At 35.9% G+C, this 22,422-nt stretch overlaps 1 protein-coding gene across 2 annotated transcripts in view; it reads left to right on the top strand.

The window, feature by feature from the left end:
• The window catches only part of LRRK2 (leucine rich repeat kinase 2), a 138,925-nt gene that overhangs the window by 104,844 nt on the left and 11,659 nt on the right, over window positions 1-22,422 (top strand). For both annotated transcript variants that reach the window (XM_047866488.1, XM_047866489.1), the window contains 5 exons: window positions 2,777-2,937; window positions 13,510-13,680; window positions 14,914-15,014; window positions 20,224-20,418; window positions 21,455-21,648. In XM_047866488.1, coding sequence (XP_047722444.1) covers window positions 2,777-2,937; window positions 13,510-13,680; window positions 14,914-15,014; window positions 20,224-20,418; window positions 21,455-21,648 — 822 coding nt within the window. The remainder of the gene's footprint in view (window positions 1-2,776; window positions 2,938-13,509; window positions 13,681-14,913; window positions 15,015-20,223; window positions 20,419-21,454; window positions 21,649-22,422) is intronic.

Here is a 22,422-nt window from a genome sequence, read left to right on the forward strand (position 1 = left end):
TAGGCTACCCCTCTCGTCCCAAAAGTAAGTATCCATTTGGCCACCAGGTCTTTGACTATTTCATATTATCTTTTTCATTTATTTCACATTATCATTTCATTTATCTTTATGCCACTACTGCCGCCTCGGTCCAGTACCTCCAGGGAATTATCAGAATATTTATGCTAAAATAAAAATCTAATTATGCTTGAAATTCCCTGGGAGTTCCAAGTTCTTTGTGAAATACATGCAAACCACTTGGCAGAGCATCAGAACTCTGTGTGTATGCCTCTTGCCTTTCCACTGCCCTCACTCTACATTCTGATCATTCTGAGGGTCTTGACTTTTCCTGGACATCCATGTCTTTCTTTCATTTGTCATTCCTCTTTTCACACACTTGTCTGCCTAGAGAATTCATTTTCCTGTAGAATTTGCTCACATACGGTCTCCACGATGAAGCTCTGAATAGATGGTCTCTCTGGCACAAGTTTCTTGGGTTGGCTGTATGCAGGGCTTTGTGTTAGGTGCTGGAGAGGAAAAGGCAGACCTTATGTGTATTATCTTATCAAGGTTGAAAACTTGCAGTTTAGTGGGAGAGTCTGCTTTGCTATCTTTAGCTCTCTTTTTCTCTCTCTGGCTTTTCTAGCATTTGGTACCCACTGCAGTTCTGCAATCTTGTTTGATAACCTGTCTCTCCTTCTAGATTGTGACTGCTCAGGAGTGGAGATATAAGGATATAAGAGATATATAAGATATAAGGATATTATTATATCCCCTAGTGACTGGCCCTCATAGACACCCAATACAGATTTGTTATGTGAATGAATGCATCTCATTTTTTAGACTAATTCTATTTAGGATGAGATAAAGTTTACTTTCAATTATAAAGAAAGGAGTTTCTTAGCAACCCGGATGATAATCACAATTAAAGAATGACTAACTGAGTTTGGACCAGTTTATTTTAATAAAATATTTGACAGTGTTCATTGTCACATAATGCATAAATTACAGCTGAATTATTTTCAGTAAGGCAAGATCTGCACTTGTTAATATATCAAAAGCTATTTTGCTAGTGTATTAGAAGCTATTAAAACTGTACTTTTTAAGATTAAATTATATAATTGAACATTTTAACTAACCCAGTTAATCTTTCCCTCCCACAGACATTATTTCAAATTAAGTTTAAGTATTTTTTTAACCTTTGAGAAGTATTCTGAGAGAGTCTATGTTCTATAAATATTCTGAAAGAGGCATGCATTAGGAAGGATTTGGATGCTATTCAATTATGCATGACTTGGCTTTAACTTTTTTCTTCTTAATCTCCCAGCTTTTCTCTTCAACAGGGCAAGGGTAGCTAATGGCCTTTCAGTAAGCCCTTAGTAAATTTTCTCTCGAGTCCATTACTTATTGTTAAGGTCAACTTCATTAGTACGTTTATCTTATTTTTCAGCCAAAAATATGTAGAGCGAAATGAGTAGGCCTAACGTCAAATGTCCTGACTACATCCTGGAAGAGAAAGAAACTTGTGCAGTAGCTGATGCAATTAAATGATGCATACACTTCAGGCCATCATGCAATGGAAAGTTTAGAGTATCGCTGCCACTCTGCTCATAATCCCTCTAGCAGTGATTCGTATTAGGTAATGGAGTAAATATTTATTGATACAGTGTGAACCCGAACCAAAAGCTGCCAACAAAGAAAGGATTTAAATTTACCTCTGTTAAGTTCTGTAAAAAATTGTCCTTTCAAGGTAGGTCATAATTTGCCTGGGAGATCACGTGGAGAGCTATAGCAAATTTGACATCATGGAGCAGGGAAGACTGAGCTGGGGGTGCGGGGGAATCTGAACTTTGTGAATATGTAAGGAAAGGTGGTGATGGAATTACTTTACTTGTTGGAGCACAGGAGTAGCTCTCTTGCTGTGTTGCCAGAATAGACATGACCTGGTTCAGATTAAAACTTCATTGTGTTTTTTAATCTTTACCTGCAGTGTCCAACTCTAGCACTTATATTTAATTGGATCAGTCTCTGAAGGAGATTACTTTAACATCATCCGATATCACTAAGACATTGTTTTACTCGTGCCAACTCTGAGTCCAAAATGTTCTTTGTTAGCCTTAATTCATAATAGAATTGGGTTTAAAGTAAATTACATCTTTGAACAGAATATGATATGGATAGCTAGAAAAGTTTCTTATGTTGATTTGTTATTACTGAAAAAGGTGAAAATATTTTCCCCCAAATTAGGAAACATTTTAGTCAGAGAAAAATAAATATCAAAAGAGAAATGGAATAGAGAGAATTTTAGAAGCTAAGATAAACTTCTATATGGTTTTAACAAAATCGGAACTAGTAAGTAAATGGGAGTTACAGAAAATACTATCAACTCATATTTAACATATTTACATTTTAAACTAATTAAAATAGTCATATGACCTTTGAGAGAATTCAGAATTCCTTTTCAGTAATTATTAAGCATATGAAAGAAAACTCACCAAAAACTGGTACTTTGCTTGAACTGGTTGTACCTTAAAGTTTAAATCACTCACATATCAGGATTGACCTGTTTTTTTGTTGGTTTGTTGTTTGGTTTTAAAAGCACAAGCTCATTTTGTAATATTTGGCTTGCATGTTTTCATTCCCTTCTATGATATCTCTTCGCTTTGAGGGGTCAAACTTAGCACAGAATTTTTGATGCTTTGGATAATAGAGGTACGTACATATTTAATGAAATCATGACAAAAATTGTAATAATATAATCACATTTTAATGACTCTGCCTGTGTGTTTTCTGGCAGATACCTCCACTCAGCCATGATCATATACCGTGACTTGAAGCCCCACAATGTGCTGCTCTTCACCCTGTACCCCAATGCTGCCATCATCGCAAAGATTGCTGACTATGGGATTGCTCAGTACTGCTGTAGAATGGGGATAAAGACATCAGAGGGCACACCAGGTACGTGACAAGGTTTGCTTGGTAATTCCTTCCTCAGGATGGATAACCAGGGACTTCAGTTGTAAGTTCAGGAGAATCAAGAGAACGCCATGTCTTATCACGTGGTGAACAGATATTTCTTGTGTGAATAACTGTGGCCAGTACATAGTGATTTTAATCATTGTATTCTGTAGGGGAGAAATGATATACTGATATAATTTGCCATGGGGGAAAGTAGATAATGTTTGATGTCAAATTATATTTTTAAAAGTTGGATTTTTAAAACATTTTGATACTCCAGAGGTGGTGAAAAGGAACAGCAAAATTTCAATCTAGGTACTGTTCACATTTACCTTTAGGAGACAAACTAAATTCAGATTCCCAAACCATTTCTTGTAACTCTGAAATCCAAAGAACTTGGAAAACCCAAAGAATTTTTTTATAACTGATTTAGTGGCAAAATCTGACCCCAACTACTTTGATGCTTAATACAGTCTTTATTTCTCACACATATTCTCAGTGTGAGTATGCGTATGTTTCATGGCAGAAAAGAGCACATTTGAGTACAGGGTGCTGGCCCCAATCTTAATGAGTTTATGTAATTATATGCATTATTATTAACTTTCTTAAATATGAAAAGGTATGAGTTTCTGAATACTTCTGGCTCTAAGAGTTTCAGATAGGGACTTAGGGCCTAGAGTTTTCAGTTGTACTGTTTTTGATACAGGCATACTTTCTTCTTCTTTCTTTCTTTCTTTATTGGTAGATTGGTACAGGAGTTTAAGCCTTTAAATCCTGAACTTCAGTTTTCTTTCTTCAAAATTTGTTAGTTGTTAATACTTCAATACCTAAAAACAGCTTCTGTCTTTGGCCTTCTATAGCAAGATGAGTCATGGTTACTATGTAAAGTGAAACGTACCCATTCTGGATGCCATTATATCTATTATCTCCAAAAATCAAAGACATCATTTTCTTGCCTTAGATTTGAATGTTGCTTTTTAGGATCATCCACAGCCTCTGTTTTTCATGCCTGTTCTAATAATCCTATTACTTCTGTTACCTGACTTTCTACCAGTGAAAATCCACTTTCTGTGTTCTTGTGTTTGCATGGGCTTAATGTTTAGACGTGTTCTTTCACATTACTTTCTACTCCATGGAATCCTGTTCCTTTCTCAACTCCCATTCTCTTTCTTCTAGTCTCGGATTCATCAAAGTCTCAGGTTCTGTTTAGTAAGAAATAGTCATAGGACAGGTGCTCTGTACAGACATCTTGTGTTTTGGCTTTTAGTTTGAGTGGGAATAGAAGATTGAGGGGTTGGCTTATGTTTGGGGGAACAGCTCCATTTTCAGAGAATTTTGTATTGTTTATTATTTGTAAATAAAGTTACAGGTGACTTTACATCATCTTGATGATTGTAGCTCAGTTAAAACAGATGCCTAAAATGGAAGATAATAGGGGATGTCTGAAAGTAGGCAAAAATACTAGTTTGTTCTTTAACCATCCCCCATCCCTCCTACCCCCCCACTTACGTACTTAGATGAGCAGATGGCCCCAGCTTCCGATGGCTGGTTTTATTTTTGCTTCAAATATCTATCCTCCCTTTTGTTTTTCATACCTATGTATTGAAAGTAGAGTGTGCCCTCCTATAAACCTTTCAAAGTACATATGGCTGCATGTGTCACTGGGTTTAATAATAATAAAATAATATTATCTCTTGAGCACCTGCTGTGTACTAGGCTCAGTGCCAAGTACGTTAGACACATGATATCTTAGCCTCATGCCAAGGCTGAAAGTTAGCTTTTATCTTCTCATCTGTAAAATGAGGAAGCTGAGGCTCAGAGCAAGATTCTGTACTTGTAGGAAGTCACGCAGTAAGTGGTCAAGATAAGAACTCAATCTAAGTGAGAAATGAATCCAGAGCTATTTGGCTTTAAATCCTAAATCTCTCTCCTCGATTACATGCAACTCTAACACGTACTTAAAAAGGCTTAAATACTTCATCTTAGTTACTAAAAAATCAAAATAAAGCAAAATGATGGGGCCATCAGGAACAGCAGACATTGTCAACTATAGTTTTGGAAGAAGAATCGTGGGGGATGGAATTCCATAGGCCTTACATATTCCTGCCTAGAAAATGTCGGCACAGGATGAGGGGTCTTCTCTTAGGAGATCTGTTCATTACTCTTGTGTGACATGAAAGTGGGCCAAGCCATTCATCTGGGACCTGCAGTTTGTTCCCCCTCCAACTCCTAATCCGGTAATGGTGTTCATGGAGTAGAAATCCTATTGTTGAAACCTTGTTCATCTTCTTCGACAGTTGTTCTATATGGTCCCTGGTGACTATGACCTGGAACTCAAACCTGCCACCTCCCTCAGTGGGCTGGGCTCAGTTCAACTCTGTTCAGACTCATGGCTTCCTGGTTTTGGTCAAAATTTGCCTAAAGTTCAATATCCAACTACTTTTTCACAACAAGCCAGATACTTGTTACTGATCCTTTTAATCTGCTATATCAATGTGTCACAACATACACATGGAGAAAGATCATGACAGAAAAACCTAAAGCCTGATCCCTTCTATTCTGTCCTCTTTTCCCCCGGGCTGCTTAATACGTTGTAAGCAGTTTTTTTCTTGCTATATCCCAGACCTTCTCTTTAACATTACTGAATTCATTATTGTTAGAGAACTTCCGATGGTCTCAGCCCAAAACTTGACCTCAAATTTTAAATAACAGTAACCGTCACCACTGCTAACCACCATCACCAGACTTTTCCTTCCCCAAAGCAATTATGTTTGAGCAGAAAATCATCCCCTTTCATATGATTTCAGTTATCTCCTGTCTTTTCTTTTTTTTTTAAATTTTTTTTTCAATGTTTATTAATTTTTGGGACAGAGAGAGACAGAGCATGAACGGGGGAGGGGCAGAGAGAGAGGGAGACACAGAATCGGAAACAGGCTCCAGGCTCTGAGCCATCAGCCCAGAGCCCGACGCGGGGCTCGAACTCACGGACCGCGAGATCGTGACCTGGCTGAAGTCGGACGCTTAACCGACTGCGCCACCCAGGCGCCCCTCCTGTCTTTTCTTTTTAATGTTTTTTTCCTCTTAATGTTGTAACTTTTAACTTGGAAGCTTCTAGAGAAACAAAAGACCATGTATTTGTTAAACGTGTGTGTGTGTGTGTGTGTGTGTGTGTGTGTGTGTGTGTTTATACTACCCTTACAGTGGTGCTTTCACTCTGTTGTACGCATGTGAGTGTGGGTTCATTACTGTTGTTTCAGAGAAGATGGGAATGGGAGCAGACCTTTTGTGGTATGAACAGTGTGCTGTCTTGTGCTTAGACTTTTGTGTGGGGTGATTATCTCATTTAATCCTTTTGACTGTCTGACATAGGTCCTATTACTATTCCTGGTTTATAGATAAGGAAACTGAAGCCTAGGGACCATTAGAAATGTCTACAGGGTCATACAAGAAGCAAATGCATGCCACCCAGGCGCACAGCCCATGCCAGGTAGTGCCAGAGTTGGAATGCAAGTTAGAAACAATTCAGTTATTGGCAAGGACTGACACAGTGTCTGTTTACATTGTGAAAGGTAAATATGGGATGGATACTTTCAACTGTAAATAACTTGGAGAGCATCAACTTTAACTCAGTTAAATAGATGTATTTATATCATATCCTGTCTTGAATGCCAGTCAATTCTGGGTCCTGTGACAGTTGCATTGTTGACTGAGGTGGATGGCTGAATGATGGCTTCAACTGTGCCAGCATCCATGGAAATACAGTAGTCTTTGGGCAAATATCAATGTTATTCTCTGGCTATACACTATTATCTGAGAGAGATTATGAAACATGCTCTACTCATACTTCTCTGAAAGTAAAAAAGGAAAGAAAACATGTTTCTCTGCATGATGTGATATATAGTCAGTCCTAACTTAGAAATTTCTTAGATGTTTGATCTATGGATCTTTACCTTATTTCCTCATTGCATTTGTTAAAATGCAGGCTTATCTGAAAAAATGTCTAAAAATTGTCCAAAAGTGGTGTTTAGACAATGAATTACATTTTCCCAATTATTTTGATACTGTAATTGTTATGATAATTCCCCAGGGAAAATTTTCTTTATTCTTTACTCATTTATTCAGGCATCTGGCAATAATTTATTGAACGTTTTCCAAATACCAAACTGGTACAACTGCTTCATAGCTGTGTGGTGCTGATCAAGGTTTACTTTTGGGGGCTCAGTTTTCACTTAAGAAAATTGTGATGAGAAAAAATAATGCCTACCTTATAGGGTTGTATTAAGGGTGAAATGAAATAATCCACACAAATAGCATACAACAAGGCTTGGCATATTGTAGTTGCTCTATGTCAGCAATTGCTCTAGTAGTGAATTTGGGGGAATGTGCGTGAATAAATGTGAATTTTACCCTCCAGGAGGCACACATTTTGCCATGACAAATAGGATTACACAAACCAGTAATCATATTTTGTCAGTTTCAGTAGGCAATCAATGTATAGTGATAAGAGCACAAAGGAACAAGTAATTAACTGAGCTGTAAGTTGTCAGGACTTCCTTCATAGAGGAGGGGATTCTGGAATTATATCTTAAAGGATAAGCAGGAAGTTTGAGAAAATAAAACAAAAAAAATAATAAAAAAGCAGGAGTAGGCATTCCAGGCAAAAGGTACTAAGGTATAATATGACTTGTTTTATTCAGATAACTGCACAAGAAATTCTTATGGTCTAAGTAATAGATGGAGTATGGGGGGTTATTTAGTTAAGTGTTTTTCAATTGTGGCTGTGTACTGATGACCTGTAGAGCTTAAAGAATGTATCTCCTGGGGTTGTATCATTTACAATTCTATTTTAGTAAGCATGGAGTGGAACTCTCAATCTGGCCACAGCCTAGAAGCTCCTAGAGAATTTTCAAATATATGGATCTCAGGACCTCATTGCCAGGGATTCTGATTTAAGTTCTGTGAAGTCTGGGATGGAGCCCAGATATTGATATTATTAAATATCTCTAGGTAATTCCAATGTGCATTCAAGTTCAAGAGCCACTGGTCTAGAATGAGGGTCAAGAACATCTTCAGTGTTTTGAGCACGCAAATATTTCTGATACACAGCCCAGTATGACACTTTTCTAGCTCATGAAGGGCCTTTTAAATCATGCCAAATAATAGCATCTTTCAGTTTGGGGAAGTCATTGAAAAATATTCTTATTTGTTAGCGAAAGGTTTGCATCTCGGCATCATGCCGGCATGAATCGATGATAAAATGGGCAACTGAAATTTTGGTTCTGTCTCACAGTGGGGGGAAATGTTATTTATAGAAAAACTTTTAACAAGATGATAAGTATTTGCTCTAGATTTTGAAAGTATGCGCCTATGATAGAAACAAAAATTTAAGAGAGTAAATAAATATGAATGGAGTTTGGACTTATATCCAAATTTTTAAAAAGTAATGTCAGCCACCTTCATTTAATCTTTCTCTATGGTGCACATTCTAGGCACCATAGTGGATTCTGGAGATGCACAGATAGATGTGACTTTGTGAACTTCTTGGCTGTCTGGAATCTGTTAAACACTGGCTGTGAAGTCAGACTGAGTTGGAATTCTTGCTCTACCCCTTACTAGCTGAGACCAGAGAAATTACCTTTTTTCCTTGGTTAAACAATAGTAGCTAATAAAAATATCTATTTTAGGGGATTGCTGTGAAAATTAAATTCATATAAAGAAATTCATAAAAAGTGTTTGGTACAATGCCTGGCACATTCTACCTGCCTTTGCTTTCCCCGACTTTCTGCTCTTTCTTCTCAACTTAGAGGGCACCAGGCTCTGATTTTGTTTCCCTTCCCTGTGCTGTGGGCTGGAAACTCTCTGCAGGGCCATCAGAGGACTCATCTTGTTGGTTCGCTGTCTCTCAGGGATCACTCTCCTGTGCTCCTAGTGTCCAGTGTTTCATATATTTTGTCTGGTTATTTCATTGTTTTATGCACAATGGTAAATCTAACCCCTGTTGTTCCATCTTAGCTAGAGGTAAAAGTGACACATGCTTAAATAAAAGACTTATTTGGACAGCCTGACTTAACAAATGCACATTTAGGATGTCAGTTAGTACTTGACATTTCTAGTCTTTGAGGGCCATTGATGCTAAACAGGTTATTCCTTCAGTGTGGTGATATGGTCCATGAGCATCAGAGGTCATTCATAATATTAGACCATAGATCATGTGGCAGTGTGGTCCCTTTGTGAAGATGCAGGAGATGTTCCTATTTCTAACCTTTCTCAATGGCAGGTGATAGTAGAAGTGTTCATTTTCTTCCCAAATTAAATTCAGTGGTGAATAAATTGCATAGCTTGAAAGTTCATTCTTCCTGTTACTACTATGGTGACAAGCATAGTTAAATGTAAAGTGAAAACTTTGGAAGTACTTGCAGCTGCTGTTCCAGGGGACGCCTCAGTGGTAAGGTACATGTAGAATACATGGCTTAGACTGATAATCAAACATCATGTTGGCAGCTTAGGTCCTAACGCTCTCAGTCCCCCTCTTCCCAGTCATTTTGGTTTTGAGGTGAAGGACTCCATGATGAGGCATCTCAGGCCAAGTCATTTTATTTTTTTTTAAACTTTATTTATTTACTCTGACAGAGAGCATGGGAAGGGCAGAGGGAGAGAGGGAGAGAGAGAGAGAAAATCCTAAACAGGCTCCACATTGTCAGTCTAGAGCCCTTTGCGGGGCTCAAACTCACAAACCACAAGATCATGACCTGAGCAGAAACCAAGAGTCTGACACTTAACTGACTGAGACATCTAGGCGCCCCAGGCCAAGTCACTTTAAAGTAATATTTGATTTACAAAACATAAGGGCACAAGGTGAAAGCAGAAAATGCTATTAAGGAGGTCAAAATACGTGTTTCTAATAAATTAGCAGACATAATTCTTACCACTGTCATAAGATAGAGATATATCTGTATCTAGATTCGATTGTGCTTAAGTTTTTAATAGCTGTATTGTAAATTCTGCTTTAGTTTTCTTTTTCTAATTAATATTTCATGGACATCTTTCTGTGTCAAACATCAGTTTTAGCAGTCGCGTCGCATTTCATTGCTAGTATGCACAGTATTTACTTACTTAACCACATCTTGATGTATATTTAAATTTTTTTCTGACTTTTTGATATATTGACAGTGCTTTAATTGGCATAATTGTAAATTTAAATTGTCCATTTATAAGAAATAATTTTTTAAAGTTTATTTATTTTGAGAGAGAGAGATTACATGCAAGCTGGGGAGGGTCAGAGAGAGAGAGAGAGGAAGAGAGAATCCCAAGCAGGCTCTGTACCATCAGCATGCAGCCCAACATGGGGCTCTATCCCACAAACTGAGAGATCATGACCCGAGCCAAAATCAAGGGTTGGCCGTTTAACCAACTGAGCCACCCAGGTGCCCCTGTCCATTTATGAAACTAATTTTTTAAAATTAAATTCCTACGCATGGTATTGCTGGTGTGCATATTTTGAATTTTGAAACATTAATTGCCTCATAGAAAAGTTAGTAAATTAAAATTCCCTTCATACTCAAATTAGAGCTCTCATTTCCCATTCGGGGTTTGTTACTCCTTTTAATCTTCATAAAATTCATAACCAAAAATGAAAATGTTTTATGTTTTTGTTATGTTTAATGTTTTTATTTTTAAAGCATTTATTTGCTTATTTTTCACTTGAGGCTAAGCAATCTTTATTATATAGGACCTATTTTTGCTTTCATGTTCTATATGATTTTGTGTCTTTATCCATTTGTCGATTGTCCTTACCATTCATCAATCTGCGTTTAGTCATGTGTACTCTTTGCCTCTCTTATATTGCAGGTATTTTCAAGTGTAGGGTTTTTCCTTCAACCTTGTTTATGGCATATGCCAATGTAGGGTTTGAATCTTTGAGGTACAGAACTTTTGTTTCTTTTACCTTTTGGATTCTGATTTTCCTGACATGTTTCATCGGTGCTACACCAAGAACAGGGATGATGGGGGTGGTCTGTCCCACTGTAGTCAGTTGTTTATTACTTTTAAATTCTCTAAAGATACTGTGAATTCATCAGGTGAATTTCAAGCAGCATTTAGAAGTGCCTTATATTGTAATTGAGGTATCTCCTGAATATATAAATAAGGATTATGTTCTCCCAGTGGGAATTGTGTCAATGAAGATATTTATTTTGAAAGGAAGAAGATAAGAAGGTTAAAATCATTTCCGTGTTGAAGTCAATATTTCTTTCCATATCCTCACAATTATCTTTCTTAGCATCCCCTGACTCACCAAGAAAAAAAATTCTAACCCTCTGTGCAGCTCTAACATCTGTGGATTGATGCCTAGAGGGCTAAAAACGGTTGCAACAGGATGTGCCTTGGATGAGAATTTAGATTAAGTGACCCTTGAGTTTTTCTGCTCTAAGGTCCCATGATTCCAAATCCTACTGCTTCTAACAGCAAATTTACCAAGAGACAAAATATAGTGAATGTTTTAATAGTCTTTGAATGGTACCTTGCTATAATAGATACCCCAAAAATGTGTTGAATGAATAATAAATAATTGGATGAGATTTATTTTAACCTCTAAAATCCCTTTCACATTCTAGAAAGGTAAGCATAAATATTCTTAATGAACTAGCTAATGTGTGAGCAGCTCATTTAAGTACTCTTGAATTTACCATTCATTATCTTTGTGGCCTTAGGAAAACACATAACATTTTTATGTTATTTGTCAAATGGAAAGTCCTCATCTGCCCACCACAGGTGATTTTTGTGCATAGCTAATGAAATACTTAGGAAATTATCTGTAAGGTGCTATAGGAATATGAATTGGGTATTCATATTTTACATTATGCTTACATGATGTCACAGGTATAGTTTATGAGGGATCTTTTTAAGAACTGTCTTAATTACTTATACAATTCTTGAGTTTAGGGTATGAGTATGAAATTATGGCTATATAGGAAAATTTCCTTATTCTAAGAAAATACATATTATATCTATCCATTGGTCGATTGACAGATTGATCAATATATATATTATATATATGGGAAAATGGTGAGTGTATGTGTGTAGAAAGAGAGAGCATGAACAAGTGTGGCAACATGTTACCTGGAGAATGTTAACGATTAGTGCAATAGGGATTATCAAACTCAAAAATGACATCCCATCTTTCTGATTCTTCATGTCCTTCCTGCCTGGTGAAGGACTGCTGGGCCTCTCATCTTTTGATGGTGAACTCTCTGTCCAACAGAACTCTTTCCAAATTCATTCATTTCGTTCTTGAAGGCTGTGAGTTCATTATTTCCCTGGCTACATATTTAAACTACAGTAACAATCCTGTATGTTCATTATAGAAAATTTAGAAGTATAAAAAATTAAAAATGGGTAAATAAAAGCTACCCATAATTAGCACATGGATAATAATCATTATTACATTCAGATATATTTGCAAACTGTTTATTTTGAAAATGTTTAAGTCTACAGAAAAGCTGAAAGTATAGTACAATATACACCTATATGCCCTTGACATGGATTATTAACTGTATGCCACACTGTTCTTTCTCTCACTTTATTTGTATATGAATTTGAGACATGAAATTAAATTGCAGACATCATGCTGCCATGCCTAAAAATACTGACATATATTTCCTTAGAATAAGGATGTGTGTTTCCATAATCACAATACCATTATCATATCTAAGAAAATGAACTCAGCTGATTTTTTTCACATATTTGATAAATTTCTGTCCTTTAGGATTTATGTCCTACGTGTCATCTTAAAAATGATTTTTAAGTTAATGCATAGTGCACATTTAACCAATTTCCTTAAATAGTTGGATTTCATTAATTGTTGATATTTTTACTATTATGAATCATGTTAAAATTACCTTTTTTTGAAGAATTTAAAAACAATTTATTTCTATTGTGAAATGAGAGGTTTTATTTACCTTTAAAAGAGTTTCAGTAATGAACCAGCACCTGAGAGAGAGGGCTTTTATTTGTTTTTTAGTCATGGTTTAATTTTTATTTTTCCATTGGGTAGGAAGAGCTGAATCACAAGCCCTGGAAATAATGAGGGCATTGGACTTTAGTCAGGTTAAAGTGACTTGGAGTGAAGTCTAGAAATCTTGTCCCTCCTGACCCCTCCTTTGTTTGCAACACTTTCCTGGGAATAGTTATTTTTAGGAATGAGAAAAATGATATAGGTTTTTTCCCCTTATTAGACTTACTTTAATTATGAAACATGATTTAATAATCATTATTGGATGTTTATCCTTATTATTTTTCAAGATCAACCTTGAGGTGAAATGTAGCACAGGGCTGTTAACTGGCTACATGTCTCCTTATAAGAGAACATAGCCTGGTATAGAGCTCATCTCCTTGACTCTTCATCAGCATATATGCCTAAGAATATTCCTTCTTGGGTGTATGGGCTCTAGTGTTGGGCATATATATATATATTTTTTTTAATATGAAGTTTATTGTCAGATTGGTTTCCATACAACACCCAGTGCTCATCCCAACAGGATGGGCATATTTATTCATATATCTGCTTCCTTTCAGGGTTTCGTGCACCTGAAGTTGCAAGAGGAAATGTTATTTATAACCAGCAGGCTGATGTTTATTCATTTGGCTTACTACTCTATGACATCTTGACAACTGGAGGTAGAATAGCAGAGGGTTTGAAGTTTCCAAATGAGTTTGATGAACTGGCAATACAAGGGAAATTACCTGGTAAGTGTTATTTTATGTGCAATAAAGATTATTATTTTTAATATCAACTTTCTTTCCAAGTTATTTAATTGTGGTTGTAGACTTAATTCATTTCACAACTGATGATTTTTTGTTTAGCACATGAATATTCTTAATTCCTGTGACACAATAAAAATCACATGAGAAAGATAGCAGTTTCAGGCTTTTTAAAAATACCCCAAATTCATATTAATGTATTTGGTATTAAATTTAGAAGAATATTCAGAAAAGGAAATTGCTGTTGGAGCTCCATGCTTAGTGATTTCTGTTCTTATAAAGAGTTACTATGTGCTCCTTAGCCTGGAGTGTTTTCATGTTCTTGGAGGGAGATAATTTATATGCAGCAATGGAAGGTTGAATTATTTATAATAATAATTTTTAGTAGTAAATATTAATAAGAATTAGTAAATGATTGTTTAGTGAGATCAGATCTCATTTTGAATGGTTGTCTCATGTTTTTAAGAAATTCTAGGATGTTGTCATTCATTCCTTAATTATTACTTCAGTTCCCCTTACAAAATACTCTTTTAAATATATGTAGCTGTTTTTCATATTTTCCACTTTTTCTTTCACTTAAGGAATATTTTTGAGTGTATGCTATGTTCCAGGTACAGAGAATATAGCTTTAACTACCTCCTTTTGGGGGACCTTTAAAGATGCCCACTAAAAGAAAATTTATTATTATTTGGATAAACTTTCAACACAATCTAGATCATCACCCTTATTTTACCAGTTATCTTTCCAGTGACCATTCCCAGGTCTGTGGTTTATACCAACCAGAAGAACGGCATACCTCTTATAAAAAAGAAATGTGCACAAACTGACTGTAGGTATATGAGGATTAAATGCTTGCCAAATTTAAGTATTAAAATTAAAAGTAATTCCACAGAAGTCTAATTATTATATGCACAAAATTTTTTTTCACAGTATTTGTGAAATGCAGGTGTGGAATGAAAATCTGTTATTCAATTGGTATTTGTGTCTTTTTTTATATAATAAAAAATCAGGAAGTCTTTTTTGATGTCTCTAGTAGAGATAAGGCTAGAAAAATTATCTTTAAGTTTGTGATATAAGTAGATCCATAATAAATATAGAATTATGGAGATCAGAGTATTTCTTTGCGTGGTCTGGGCCTCTCATACACAATGAAAGGAAATGAAATAGTTGTTCTGATTTGTTTAATGTTCTAGCATGATATGTTTTTGAATGTTTTAGATCCAGTTAAAGAATATGGTTGTGCCCCATGGCCTATGGTGGAGAAGTTAATTAAAAAGTGTTTGAAAGAAAATCCTCAAGAAAGGCCTACTTCTGCCCAGGTATGATTATAGTCAAAATTTATCAATATTTTATACAGAACATCAATATATGTATACACATATATAATCTTCACATATATATTCAGATATATAAGTAAACATACACATACAGTTTAAAACAGTCATAATGCAAAACTCCTATATTCCCCACCACCCATGGCACAAAATAAAGAGCATTGCCAACACCCTGGAAGCCCCCATATGCTTCTTCCTGATTGTATCACTCTCCTTTCCCTAGAGATGTAGTCACTTTCTAACTTTGGAGATAATCCCTGCTTTTCTTTTCCTTATGTTTGCTATCCAGTTTAGTTTCCTGTATTCATCTTCTAGTTAAAATGGAATTGTAATCATGTCATCTACCAAGATATTTTCAGTTGCTCTTCTAACCTTATTTTGTAAGCTTTATGGAGGTTGTTAAACATACCCATTGATTATTTACACTGCTGTTCCATTCCACTGTTTGAATGATCAACAGTATATGTACCCATGGTCATATCTATGGGTATTGGTATTGTTTCCAGGTTTTTGTTATTATGAACAGTACTGCTATGACTATGGTTGTACTTTTCTAGTGCAGAATGTATGAGAGTTGCTTTGTGGTATATACCTGAGTTGAATTGCAGAATCATAGAATATATGAATATCCGTATTATTTTCTGAAGAAGCTGTACCAGCTTAACACTTCTATTACCTGGATGTGAGTGTAGCCATTTCTCTATATATTCTCCCTAAATTTTAGTGCTATCTGGGTTCTTAATTTTTTCAACTATACTGTCTTATGTATTGATTTACATTTTCCTAAATACTACTAAGGATGACCATGTCTTTATATATTCATTGGTTATATATGTATTTACCCTTCTGGGAAATACCTGTTCATTATTTTGCCGATTTTTCTATGGGATTATTTGCATAGAAATAAAATAAGTAAAAGAAAAAAAAAGAAATACTAATCCCTCGTTGGTTATATATACTTCAAAGTTCTTTTCTGAATTTGTAGTTTGTCTTTTTATTTCCTGTAGGGTGCCTCTTGATGAATAGAATTTCTTAATTTTAATACAGATAAATTTAACAACCCTTTTAATGGTTATTGCCATTATGAGGTCCTGTTTTAAGACGTCCTCATCTCTCCTAGAGTCACACAAATATTTATCTATGGCTTCTTCAAAGTGGTTAAAAGTTTTGCTTTTGGGGGCACCTGGGTGATTCAGTCAGTTAAGCATCCCAACTCTTGATTTTGGCTCAGGTCATGATCCTAGTGTTGTGGGACTGAGCCCTATGTCAGGCTCTGTGCTGAATGTGGTGCCTGCTTAGGATTCTCTGTCTCTCCCTCTGCTCCTCTCCCCTGCTCATGTGCTCTTTTTCTGAAAAGAAAAAAAAAACTGTTTTGCTTTTGGCATTTAAGTTCTTAACCCATTAGGAATTGAAATTTTTATCTGGATCCAGTTTTTTTCCATATGGATAACTAAATTTTCCAGCTTTATTTATTAAATAGTTTCTTCCTTTTTTTTCCTGTTGATCGTTTCCCCCTAGTTTTACTCTTTAATATGTCAGATACTCACACATCCACACAGATGTTCTCTTCCATTGGTCAACTTATATGTTCTTCCTCTAATACTATCCTCTGTTAATTCCTGTCACTGTATAAGTCTCGTTTCTCTACTTATTTTTCTTCTCTAGGAATGCTTTAGCTTTCTTGGATTTAGTTTTTCTATATAAATTTTAAAATCACTTTGTCAACTTTTATGAAAAAACCTATTGTGACTTGGATTGGCCTTGCATTGAATCTGCAGACAATTTGGGGAGGATTTTATCTTCATTACATTAAGTTTTTCTATTCTTGAATGTGGGTTATCTTTCTATTTATGTTTTCTTGTCTTTCAATAAAGTTTTATGATTTTGCATACAGGTCTTTCACATTTTTTTCTTAATTTTCTTGCTGCAAATTGCTTTAAACTCAGTTCCTGGTTTGAGATTTTTTTTTTTTTTGAACTACCTAGGTGATGGGAATCTGGTCTACAAATGTTCATGAGAACAAGCTTTTGAATAACAATTTCTCAGGGTTCTTTTCCTTCCTCCCCCTTTGTCAAAGGCAACTTTCCTCATACCAGTGAAAGTGGAAGCATGGGGTGGCTTTATTTCTGGTTCTCATTTACTCTGAATATGTAGTCCTTTGGGGTTCCAGATTTATGGGAACAGGCTTTTATTGGACTCCACTTTGGGAATGCTGTAGATTTAAACTTCTTTCTTGCAGACTGATAAGATATCAGAAACCACACATCAGTTTTGCCTTCAATAGACAAATGCCTTTAAGGAAATATCTGGCTTTAAGTTTCAGTCGACCTCTCTGTCTTTCATTGGATTCTTTCACTAATATTTTGTCCTGATAAGTCCTATGATGTTGTCAGATCTTTAATATTTTTAAGAGATTAAAAAATAATTTCCTTAGTATTTTAAGTTACTTTTAGATGGGTGGTTTGTCCAAATAACCTTTCCCACCATATTGTCAGAAGTAAATTTTTTACTGTGTCTTAATGTTTATTTATTTTTGAGAGAGAGAGAGAGCATGAGTGGGGAGGGACAGGGAGAGAGGGAGACACAGAATATGAAGCAGGCTCCAGGCTCTAAGCTGTCAGCACAGAGACCAATGCGGGGCTCAAACTCACAGACCGCAAGATCATGACCTGAGCTGATGTCGGATGCTTAACCAACTGAGCCATCCAGGTGCCCCCTTATTGTGTTTTAAACTGAAAAAGATTTTAATAGATCAAAATAAGAGCTCTCTTTATGTTGTGGGCTCTTGATTTGGTATCATAATTTATTGAAAATCTTTTGTTCAACTTTAATTTTTTAACGTTTATTTATTTTTGAGACAGAGAGAGACAGAGCATGAACTGGGGGAGGGCCAGAGAGAGAGGGAGACACAGAATCCAAAGCAGGCTCGAGGCTCTGAGCTGTCAGCACAGAGCCCGATGCAGGGCTCGAACTCACAGAGCGCAAGATCATGACCTGAGCCAAAGTCGGATGCTTAACCGACTGAGCCACCCAGGCGCCCCGAAAATTTTTTGTTCAGCTTTAAAATGTCTACTCAAAAATAGCTGAATACATATGCTGATTTTATCAAGAATTATGTCATTATCTTGGCTACTTTCCCTACCTTCCCCTTCCTAATTTTATTGAGACATAATTGACATAAACACTGTGTTAGTTTTAGATTTACAACATGACGATTTGATACATGTATGTATTCTGAAATTATTACCACAGTCAGTTTAGTTAACATTCGTTACCTCAAAGTTATAATTTTTTTCTTATGTTAGTAACTCTTAAGATATACTCTCTTAGCAACTTTCAGATATTCTGTGTGATATTGTTAACATTAGTCACCATGCTATACATTACATCCCTGTCTTATAACTGGAAATTTGTACCTTTTGACCTGCTTCGCCCATTTTACCCACTCCCATGCCCTGCCTTTCACAACCACCAGTCCATTTTCTTTATCTGGAAGCTTTGTTTTGTTTATTTTATTTTATTCTTTTTTAGGTCCCACTTATATAAGTGATACAGTACAGTATCTGCCTTTTCTGTCTGATGTATTTTGCTTAACATTATACCCTCAAGGTCCATCCATGCTATTGCAAATGGCAAAATTTCCTTCTTATTTAATGGCTGAATAATATTCCATTGTGTGTATAGGTACACACATACATATATACATATACATATATATCTTATTTTCTTTATCCGTTCATCCATTGATGGACACTTAGGTTGTTTCCATGTTGTGGCTATTGTGAATCATGCTGCAGTGAACATGGGGGTGGAGATATCCTTTAAACATAAATGCTTTCATTTGCTTTAAATTTATACCCAGAAATAAAAGTTGAATGGTTTTTCTATTTATAATGTTTTGAGAAATTGCATACTGTTTTCCATAGCGGTTGCAGCAATTTACATTCCCACCAACAGTGTACAGGGAATCCTTTTTCTCCACATCCTTGCTAGCCCTTCTTTTTTCTTGTCTTTTTGATAGTAGCCATTCTGACAGGTGTGAAGTGATATCTCATGGTGGTTTTGTTTTGCATTTCTGATGATTAGTGATGTTGAGCACTTTTTCATGTACGAGCTGGCCATTTGTATGTCTACTTGTCTTTAAATTTTGGTTATAACTGGTATTCATCACATAGACTTCTTGTATTTTTAATTTGTTTTTCACAGTAAAATTTCCATAGCTTAATTATTATTTTATTCTTTACTCCTTTTTAAGTTCATTCATTTATTTTGAGAGAGAGAGTGTGACTGGCTGACAAGCAGAGAGAGAGAGGGAGAGAAAGAATCCCATGCAGTTTCCACACTATCAGCACAGAGCCCGAGGTGGACCCCAAACTGTGAGATCAGACCTGAGCCAAAACCAAGAGTCAGACACTTAACCAGTTGAGCCATCCAGGCACCCCTACTCTATTCTCCTTTTATTTTCAACAATACTTCACCTTGTTTTTTTTTTTTTTTTGTAGTATATGATAGTATTTGACTTTGACCTACCCACTTAATCTTTAAATACAGTATATATTAGACAAGATGGGTAAACTCCTTACCTTTGTCAGATGAGACACTGAGAGAATAAGGAGCTTTCTCTGCATCTCATGAGTGGAAGGCAAGTGGCTGTATCGTGGCTCTAATGCCACTCTCCCGAGTCCTGGTTCTGTTTTCTTACAGTTCTCTTCCCCACCCCCACCCTGTCTCTCTTGTTCTTTAGTGCTTCAAGGAAAAGCATGAAAACAGAATCTAGAATTGATTTGTGAATTTCATTACCAAAGATCAAAATTTCTTTTCCCTGCAACTGGCAGAAAGTCTATTCTGTGGGTGGCCTGTGTTTATCTGTAACATGATGTGGCTCTGCAGTATAGAGTTGAGTGTTGAATAGCTCCAGTCTATACTACATTTCTGTTCAGTTGGCACTTTTGGGATTTTCTCTTTTTTCAAGTTACAAAACATACATACAAAAGAGTATATTTTATGCCTAGTCTAAAACTAAGTATTATTTTAATGTAATTTTATCTGTAGTTTGGATTATTAATCTCGTTGCTTGGATTAGATCACAGTTTGTTATAACATGCAGTTCTACGTTGTGCACACTAATATGATCTTTCAAGAGGACATGTGTTAACTTGATGCATATTGTTTTGTTGTTTATAAACTTTCTCAGGTCTTTGACATTTTGAATTCAGCTGAGTTAATCTGTCTGATGAGACATATATCGATACCTAAAAACTTTATAGTTGAATGCATGGTTGCTACAAATCATAACAGCAAGAGTGCAAGCATCTGGCTGGGCTGTGGGCACACTGACAAAGGACAGCTCTCATTTCTTGACCTAAATATGGAAAAACACACTTCTGAGGTAAATCAAAATACTCTTTAAATTACAAATACTTTAGAAAATTTATTTTGCAGGTTATGCTAAAGAATGTATCAGTTAAAAAGTTACTTAGAAAGAAGTGAAATGAAAGCAATGTAGGAGTGTTGTTAGGTTAGTTTTCTGATGGAACAAGAGTATTTAACATAACATTAAATAGTCTTTGTTTTGTTTTAAAATCATAGTATATGTTTGTCTCCGGTCAGGATCCCTAGAAACAGAGTTTAAGACAAAAGAGTCTTGTACAAGTGATGTAAGGAGAGAGTAACTTTTAAGGAAGTGAAGGAAGCCAATAGAACAGGGGAAGAAATTCCACAACAATGTAGTTTTTGAAGAAGTCTGCTGTCAGTCTTCAGCCATGAGAGACTGGGGTGTGGATAGCAACACAGATTGGTCTCTCAAGGCCACCAGTCTTTCATTCCCACATGGCAGTCAGGCATTGGCTGCGGTCTGCCCAAGGGTGGGTGTGGCCACGCCTGCCTGCCATTTCTGACCAAGCCAGCTCCCAGCAGTGGAGGGCAGTTATGTGGTGGAGGGTGCAACTCTGAGCTGTTAGTAATCAGCACTCACAGCAGCTGGGGGTTGGTGCTCATGACTGAAAGAGAAAATCCGGGTACTGCTCTACAAGATGGGTCAACAAATTGTATTAGCAGAGATAAGATAAATTTCTAGACTTAAAAAATAAGCTAATATTGTGGTTGTTGGTGTGAAACACATGTTATGCCTAATCATTATTCTTAAGGTTGAACAATCCTCTCACATTATTTTCGTGGAGTGAGAAATATGGATACTGAAAAATATTTTTCAATTTTAATTTTAGTTTTAGATGCATTTTAGATAGGCAAAGTTGTTTGCCAGTTAACTTGTTAAATAAAATCGGCATTGTTTTTAAAATTAAGAGCAAGAGAGTAAAAAGAGTTCAGTGTATGGATAACGATGTTTTTATTCTATTCAAATTCTAGTCACTTAAGCCAGAATCAAGTTCATTAGAGTGTTTTTTTTTTTTTCCTTTTTTTAACAGGAAGTTACTGACAGCAGAATACTGTGCCTAGCTTTGGTGCATCTTCCTGCTGAAAAGGAAAGCTGGATTGTGTGTGGGACACAGTCTGGCATGCTCCTGGTCATCAGTACCGAAGATGGGAAAAAGAGACATACCCTTAAAAAGATGACTGATTCTGTAACTTGCTTATATTGCAATTCCGTTCCCAAGCAAAGGTATGGTAGTGAATTTGACCATTGGAGAAAGTTCCATACCTTTTAGGTGACTGATTGTGTGGAAAACTTTGATTGCTTCAGCAAAGACTGCTCATTTTTAACATATTTCTATCAATATGCATATATTAAAGGGCATTGTGGGAGGCCACAAAGATATTCTTATAGATGAAGCTGAGGCAGTATGAGACAGGTCAGTCCTTTTCTTCAGGCCAACCTGCCCTACTGCTGGTATTACCACAGCTCTGATCGATTTCATTACCACCCTTCACATCAGGTTACTTTTCTTTGTAAGTCCTCTTCAGAGATAATTTTCCATTTATTCTTTTTTTTGAATATCAGTAGCCTATTCCATATTGGTTTAAAACATGTCAGTTAACTATCAAATTGGGAAAATACCTAATAAATGAATTCGTAAGTTATTAATAGGTGAAAACGACTCAACCATTCTTGATTACGGGGATCTCATTTCAAATGAATTTATCTAACTGGCAGAATTTCAGATGTGAGTAACAGGCTGATTGTTATAATACTTGGGGCAGGATGATTTCCAGGAGCCATTAAGATTATACCCCATATATTTCTCCTGTTTAAGTCAATACTGGAAAATAAATAAGTACATTAGAAAACCGTGAAACTCAAGTTTTTGGCAGCTGAAATATAAACTCCACTGGCAGTTTTGGAGTTGAAATTATTTGGGTATTGTCAGAGAAAAAATTCATTCATCAGATGGTGTTAAATAAGCAAGGAAGACTTTATTTAAGATTATTCCAATAG

Source organism: Prionailurus viverrinus, chromosome B4 (genome assembly GCF_022837055.1).
Source record: "Prionailurus viverrinus isolate Anna chromosome B4, UM_Priviv_1.0, whole genome shotgun sequence".
Taxonomy (NCBI): Eukaryota; Metazoa; Chordata; class Mammalia; order Carnivora; family Felidae; genus Prionailurus; species Prionailurus viverrinus.